We start from the raw sequence: 8,474 nt of genomic DNA on the forward strand, positions 1-8,474 counted from the left end.
GTGATTTAAAACAATCCCGACTTTGCTTCTATTTTGAGAGTGCCCTTGTGCCCTTGCTGTTAATCAGAAATGCATTGTGATGATAGTCACTGCTTACTGCCATCTTCTTTCAGAGGGATTAAGACAGGAAAATGGGGAAGAAAACACAAATTCCATCCAATTTGCTACAAGTAAAAGTTCAAGTAAGTACTCCTCTGGAAGCCTATTTCAAGCTGCTGGTGGGCATTGCCTGTACATATTTGCAGGACTTTGCACTACACCTTCGTCCTATGCCCTGCTCCTCTCCAACAAGGCTTCCAAGCTTTGTTTTTTCTCCCTTTCATCTTTGCTGCACTTGCTTGACTTCACGTGACCCACGCCCAATTCTATGGACTTTGCTTCTGTTCCTTTTGCTTTAGGTTCCAGGTATGTTCAAGAACAACTCAAGAGCGATAAGCACAAACCCCTCTTCTTACAGCAAGGAAAGGCATCAAATGCACAACATGAAGCTCCTCTGGTCAGAGGAGGAACTTTTTCTGTCCTGCTGACCTCCTATGAGCTTGTGGGCAGGCCAGTATCACGCAGTGGAGAGCAGTGCAGAGTTCTTCAAACTGCTCTGGACATAATCAGGAAACTCTACGTGGGGCTGTGCAGCAGTTTCTGGAGGCAGCAGCTTGGCTCTGGAAGTAGGATAAGGATGCCATGCCACACCTAGTCAGCCTTGCCTCTAATGACAGGAGGTGTCACGTCTCAGGGAGCAATAGCCGCTATAACCTAAACCTACACAGTAGGATGGTTCATTTCTGCAGTGTCTATGTATATAGCTCAAGCTGCTGTAACAGTTCTTGGACCCAGATGGAAAATGACCAAGACATTTATGGTACAACCTGTCAGGTTCCCCAATAAAAATAATGCCTTTTAAAAATTTTTTAGCTTATTCATAGCTGAGTTCCTCTAGGTGTCTAAAAAGATGTAACTAACATTTTGCATGAGATAGAAAAAAAAAAAAGACTGGTAGGTTTAAGCACTGCCAATTTTGGAGAGCTCTTCTCAGGCAGGCTTGACTTTTAGAAAGTGACAAACGCATTTACTTTCGAAAAGGCAACCTGCTACAGATGCATGACACTAAGCACCCTAGACCTTCATTTATCTTAAATTCATCACTAGAAATGAAAACATAGCCTCATCACACTGATAATACGTAAAGAACAGAAACGTTCAGAATTCAGGCCTTTAAGAGGTGGCACTTCTCACGGTACTTCTCCATAATCCAGAAGATACACCTTCTGGTGGAAAACCTACTTCACACTGAGGTTAGTACAGCTGGCCTGAAGAATATTTGAAACAACGCTAATTTGCATTTTTACCATCCTCCAGATCCCTGCAAAGAGGGCAGGGCTGAAGCAGCGTACAAATGCTTTCAGTCTCGAACGCAGCCGGAGGAGATCTCCCCGGCACAAAACCCAAGGATGTGATCTCCCGAGGACTTAACCATAAGAACAGGGACGTGAGGCAGACAGAGTAAGCACAGGTACAGTGCTGGGCTACGAGGCTGCCCAGGGCCAAGCAGAGAGCGCCCACCGGCACGTGAAGGATTGGGGTGGCCCTAAGACCACTTAAAGCATCCTTGCAATCAGCCTCCTGTGCTAACAAGGTGTACCACACCCTTGTAGATGGGCTCAGACGAACCAGGGCAGATTTCTCCAACACATCTTTGATCCAAAACGTTAAGCAACACCCTCTGTCCACACTGCAAACTCAGGACAGAAATGCACAGGCACTGCTGCCCCCTTTGCAAGTGGGTGCTGGTGAGGTGCCAGGTGCTCTGTAGCCTCCGTACCTGCTGTCCCTCCTTACCTTTTACTCCATTAACCTAAGGCTAGCTGTCTTTAACCCTTATGATGCAAGTGCAAAATAACACAGCGCAACAGATATATATGTTAAAAGAACGGAATCCCAGTGACATTGCAGCTTTCTAGCTGGGACCTACTGATAAACCAAAAGAAAAGCAAGAAACTCAAGCATCACTAACAACCTCAAGTTGTGCTTTCTTTGCCTTATTTCTTTACTTCCCACATTTTCCCTTCGAAATTATTACAGGATGATATTGATTGGAACTTTGCAATCCTACTACAGAGCAGTTTTTCCTTTCATTTTAATCCTATAATCCGATTCCAGACCTGAAGTCATATTTACTGTTTGTATTTTAATCATTATGGTCCCTGTTGACAAAACAGTTACTCATTCTTTGCGTATCCTTGTTGCAAGGGGACAAAATATGAATGAAACAACTGAAAAGGGATTATATAAGAGGTGTTATTCTAATATTATGGTTTCTCCTAAAATACGGCAAAAAGTAGCCTGACATTTCAAATACTAGTTTTGAAGAATGCTATAATACACACTAACATCAATAAAGATAAAATTAATGATTAGTTTTGTCGTAAAATTGAATGCATTAGGCACATTCACTGTGATAATGGCTTAAAATGTAACTGAAATTTTATACAGAAATGACAGTATTGATTTAATCTTCAGTTCAGTATTGGATCTGCTACAAAGACACAATAACAGCAATTGCTGTTTTCTTCTTAACTTTAGCCCATACTCAAAGATATAAAAATGAAAGTCGTGACAAGGCAGGGCTATTTTGAAATGCTAACACAAAGATTCACAAATGATTTTTTTGTGGGTACTGCTGGGCAGCAATAGTGAGGGATGCTCTCAGCACACATTCTGGAAATATCTGGCTCTGTGCTGAAGCGGGTACCACTTTGAAGAGACTTCTACACCAGTAACGGTACACGTACCCACAGTCTGAACAACCCTAAATGAGAATAACTATGGTTATTTCTTGTGATGGAGAAAAAACAAAAACAAATGCTGCCCGTTTAGCATTATCGTAGAAATTGGGATTTCAGCTTTTACGGACTGACTGCAATTAGAAATGCAAGCACTGTGCAATGTCTAATCACTAAGAAATGACAAAAAGTTCGTTTTATGTGATTACTACTGAATAATCACTGATCTATGATTCTTAATTGATTTGATGTAATGTATATATTTTCTAGGAAAGGAGGATTCTATTGAAATGACTGCACCGGACTAAAACAGTGTAAACAGTTTATTAAAGTCTTATTGTGATATTCCTTTTCCTTATTACAATGCTCACCAACCATGTAATTCTAATGTCTCAGGCCCCGCAGTCTTTAGTCATACAGAACTTCTATTGACTTTAACTAGACTTTTGCCTGAAGGTGAACTTGCCAGATCAGGCCCATAAAGTGCTAATAAAGCAGGATTAAATTGCTGAAAGCATAAGTATTCCTAACTAGATTATTTGAGAGTGTAAGCAACCAGAAGATACTATCATATGGCAAATCAGGTACCAGCTCCTGGATATAGCATTCATCTTTACATCTTTTTCTCACTGATGCTGAACTATGGGGCTGCTTAGCTATCCAACTGCCAGACTAAAACCAGGGTTTTAGTAAGAGCAAACTTCTGAAACTCAACCTGACGACTTACACTGATGCATCAGAAAAGATGTCTGGAAAGACTGGCAGTTGTAACATCAGCTTTTCCTACACCTGAGGATCTTTTCAATACTTAGACCAGACAGCTTTATTAATAAGGCATTGTGTTGGGTCTCAATGGCTCTGGATTCAGGTTGTGGCTTTTCCATAGTTTCCTTCGTAATCTTGGGCAGCTGATTTAAAAAGTCATGTTTATAACTACTGAGTGGGTCTGAATACCATACATTCTCCCCTGCAGGGAATGTATTAATTGGTATTTAATTTTCAGCAAGATTCCAAAATCCAGGTTCCTTAGCGATTTCAATCATCTCACTCTTCACCTTGCAGTGTTTCAGTCCTCTTACCTGATGATTTCTATTTCCTGATTTGTTTGATTATTATCATATTATTATTAATTTAGATCCTGAGGCAGCAGCTCTGTACCCCCCAAATGGCTTTGTCCATGCATACAGACTTTGTCATTATGTTTTTAGACATGAACACTGCTGTAAATACCTATGCTTGGGTCACAAAATTGAGAGCATTTGACACCTCCCATGACGAAGCGATGCTTTCTTGGGCATTTTGCATGAAGATCACCAAGACAGTCCCGTGGATGAACGCTACAAGTGTTTGGCCGTTTCAGGACTGATCTGATAGATCTAATTCCAGATGAGGGTTCCCAACTTCTTGGTTAAGGCCAAAATAACGATCTTCACCTTCTATGTTCACTATAAAAAACTTCTTTCTGTCCAGGCACGACAGAGCTTTATTAACTGGTTGTGTTAAACATGCCAGGTTGTTGGCACTGGAATAACACCTCTAGGACAGCTCTGCTCTTCTTTCTCTGCTTTCCATGAAAGCCCACCTTAACTTTTAAGGCACACTGTAAGGTCTACATCATGCTTTCCTAAGGAAAAGGAGTTTCTTTGGTGGACTACGATACTGTCTAATGTACATGCTACCAAAGACAAAGATACACATTGTTTTCATACCAGGAAAATAATCTGAATAGACTAATAAAGAATTAATATTTTTTAGGAGAAAAAGGGTATCCGCTGGTGCTTTGAATGCATCAGTTTGTGTGGCTTACTCTGCAGCAGCACTGGTCAGAGTAACCACTATTCACTTGAGGAGAGGGAAGGCTCGCATTGCAGTGCAGCTCCGCATTTCTTATTGTAAGATGACATTTCTCATGCAGGATCTTTCCCTCCAAGATGGGATCTTAAGCTAGATCTTTCCTCACCATGGTGCAGGGTGGAGAACACCTGCTTTTCCTCCTTCTCCTAACCCCTCTTCCCGTAATTCTTCTGGAGTCTGGAGGCCAGGGTGGTCTCTTAGAGAGGGACTGAGGAAGAAACCATCCATTCTTGGCAAGACCTCTAACCATTAGGAAAAGCTTCAAAAATATGGAAGCATCCTTACTTGTAGCTGTGTTTGAGGTGCCCACTCTCAAAAGCAAACTTGGTACTCTGAATCCCAAGGGGCCAGAAATGTCTTGCCTGAAGATTAAGAATCAACTGCATTAAGTGTTTAAGTTGCTAGCGCAGTTTGACATCCCAGGAATGGTGTTTTACTAGCCAGCTTGCCCACTGTTGCCTGCACAAGTGAAGAGGTATCAGCAAAAAGAGGGGAATCTCTGAAACTGAACTTACGAAATGGGTGTCCCTAAAAAACTGTGATCTACAGCCCTCCACCCCTTCATTCAAGTAAGCACCTGCCAAGTGCTATGGGTAAGCTAAACGGGAAAACTGTGCAAGTCATGGGTGGTGACTGTCTGCCTTGTGGAGAACAGCTCAGCGGACCTGCAGCTGGATACCTGCTAAGGGAAGGATCCTTCCCTCCCTGCAACACCCACCACTCGGGAGATGAATCTCTGGCCAAGAGGTGTTCTGGAAAGGGCCCAGCCTGTGCCCCTTGCTGCTGGGGGGAACCCAGGAGCCGGGTGGGCAGAGACCCTGTGGGCGCTGGGCAAAGTGCAGAGCAACCGTGCATGGAGCACAGGCAAATGCTCCCACTCCCCAGTAGCAAAACCCCAGCTCCGCTTCCCCAGCGGCAGCCTGAGCTATTAAATTGGCTCACACGTTCACTAAGAGGATTTCAAGGCTCTGGACGACGAGATGGAAGTCCTTCACATACATACAGCCCCGAGGTCCCAACTAGCTCACCCTCAACAGCTCCCTGCTCAGCTTACCGGTGCTACGGCTCCTCCAACACAAGGCGCCTGGTGTTTCTCCATCACTGAGCAGGAAGGATAGGTGCATAGCTCAGCAAAGCACCTGTACCTCAGGGATTACAATACCCAGGAGGTCTAAACCTTGCTGCTTGCTTTATCAGCCTCTGGTAACAACTTGTACAAAATCCCACTTCTGCACACTGTAGCAAGTTTCTGGTTTGTTTTCTCCTGTCCTGTTTTGCTTGGTACTTAAGTCTTAGCTGAAAGAAGGGTATGTTGGGACCCATATAGGAACCTAAAGTAAAAGTAAAGCCTGGATGTGCAGGTGACGAGACGGGGACTTCACAGAACTTCAGTACACAAACAGCAGTTCCTTAACTATCTTTTTTTTTTGCACAGGACTGAATCAATGACAAACTCTGAAGCCTGCTCTAGCTCCTGGTTAGTATAGTCTACAGGGGCAGGAAAAAGTCCAAACTTCTTCTCATCAAAGCCCAGAAGGCTTTGCTGTGAATATGGCCTCATATATCATCTACCAGACAGCTGAATGTCTTCCATGGTGTAATCTGCTTCTGTAAAGAAACATAGGTGTCACGTTTATCAGCAGTGTTTTGATTGTGGGCCACAAAAAAATACGGAAATACCACCATTTGGGCATTTAAAATAAGAAGTAATTTCAAGAAAAAAGAAAACATGACCTTCCGCCACAGACCACGGGACTATGCGTCAGACCCATGAATTTTCAGGCTAATCTACTCAAGTATTAAACTTTTTTGGTAAAGTACTTGAATTATTTGTAACAAGACATGATAAATTCATCCGGTACACGGCTGCTTCTGAGTGAAAACAGGCATTAAAACATAGCCATATATCCTATTAAGTAGTATATCTCCTTGTTTAGTAAGGAAATGTCATCACATTTGTTACAAAGGCAAACAGCAACATACCAACATAGGATCCAATTTTTCTAAATAAATAAATCAATGATGTGTCAAAAATTAACAGATGAGTTAATATACCCGATGTTATCAAAACCAGATGGTGCTTCATAATATTCATCCTGTTCAGTCAAACCCTCAATATATTCTGGACCATCAGTATATAAAATAGGATGCTGCTATTTGTGATGGCAAACAAAAGCAATCATGCCTGCCAAGCACATACTATAACAGGCAGCATTTCAGCTCTGCTAGACAGAAAGTAATTAGAATGCTTTTAATGTCCAAAAGAATGATGCTGATAGGCTGCCACAGATGTGTAGATTTATGAATATTTATATGGTGGTTTATAGCTGACACTTTTATCAGTTGAAGAAGATAAAATATCTGCCTGACTCAAAAGCTTGACAGTCAGGTTAATAAAATCTCATTAAAGAGAATGACCTATGCAATTATATAGGATTTATTGTAATTCATTTTTGATTGTACTCTGCTTAAAGATGCAATTTCCCATTTCCTGATGCCAAATTTAGGTTGCATATCAAGATCTACGTGGTTTTTAACTCCAAGCCATCACTAGAAGAAAGATATGCCTTCAGCATCTCGGTATCTTACACCTTTAAAGGGAAAAAAAAAAAAAAAAATCTGATCTCCTGTTCCTCGCTGCATCTTATGAAAACGGTGCAGGCAAGCAGATGATCTATTTTCTTTCTGTTAAAATCACCACCTCTTTAGCAGCAGCCTCTCCATTACCAGCAGCTCCCTCCGGCAGCCAGCCCCAGCCTGCCGCCCTCCCCGGCCCCGGCCCCGGCCCCGGCGGAGCGGCCGGCCCGGGGCTCCCCCCGCCCCGCAGACGGCAGCGGCGCTCCCGGGGGTGCGAACCGCCCGCCGGGCGCTTGCCCCGCCAAGTCGCGAGCGGCTGTCGGCACAGCCCCGACGGCGGCGGCCGCGATCCCCTCCCCGCCCCCTCGCCGCCCCGGGGGCGATGCCGGCCGGGCAGCGGCCCCGGCCCCGACACCGGCCCCGCCCGCCCCCGGGAACTTTAGCGATGCCCGACCGACGGGCGGACCCAGCCGCTCGCCCCGTCCCCCCTCCCCCCCCGCGCCCAGCCCCGGGGCGCCCCGCGCCGCCAGCCCCGATGGGGGGACCCCGCGGGGGCCCGAGCCCGCCGCCAGCCCCCCGGGAGAGGGGTGTTTGTGTGTGTGTGTGTGTGGGGGGAGCCCGCAGCCCCCATCCCGCTCCCGCCTGCTGCAAAGTGCCCCGCGAAGTTGCGCGGCGGAGAGGAGGAGTTGCGGGTACCTGCGCTCAGCTCCGCGCCGCCGCCCCCCGCCGCCGCCGGGCAGGGGCCGTAGCGGCCCGAAGAGCTCGGGGCCGGCGGCGGCGGGCGGGGGTGGCTCTGGGCAGCGGCGGCGGGGGCGGCGGCGGGGCGGGCGGGCCCGTTGGGGAAGGGGCCGTGCGGCGCGTAGGGCAGCGGCTCGGCGGCGTGCGGGAAGGGCTGCCCCGCTCCGCGCCCGCGGGGCACCTCCACCATGGTGGGTCTCTCGTAGCGCTTGGCCAGCGCCGCCCGCTTCCCGGGGAAGGTCTTCAGGACGCTGTAGGGGCCCCGCTGCTTGTAGATTTTGGGGGTGCTGGGCCCCTCCTCCGCCGGCTGCATCTCCTCCTCCATCCTCCGCCGCCCACCCCGGCCCGGCCCGGCGCGGCGCGGCCCCGCTCCGGGGCTGTGTCTGCCGCCGCCGCGGCTCGTCTCTGTGGCACGGCGGAGCCCCGGCGCGGCGGGGCGCCGGCCTGATTGACAGGCGGCCGCGCCAATGCCTGGAGGGAGACGGGCGGCGACCGGCAAGTGTTTAGGGTAATCTCTGCTAATGG

The 8,474-nt window shown here is 47.0% G+C and overlaps 1 protein-coding gene across 1 annotated transcript in view; it reads right to left on the bottom strand.

The window, feature by feature from the left end:
• The window catches only part of BEND4 (BEN domain containing 4), a 33,527-nt gene extending 25,253 nt beyond the window's left edge, over positions 1-8,274 (bottom strand). Inside the window, exon 1 of the mRNA XM_050895767.1 lies at positions 7,908-8,274. Within this exon, the coding sequence (XP_050751724.1) occupies positions 7,908-8,274 (367 nt within the window). The remainder of the gene's footprint in view (positions 1-7,907) is intronic.
• Positions 8,275-8,474: the final 200 nt, after the last annotated feature.

This window comes from Gymnogyps californianus, chromosome 4, assembly GCF_018139145.2.
Source record: "Gymnogyps californianus isolate 813 chromosome 4, ASM1813914v2, whole genome shotgun sequence".
Classification (NCBI taxonomy): Eukaryota; Metazoa; Chordata; class Aves; order Accipitriformes; family Cathartidae; genus Gymnogyps; species Gymnogyps californianus.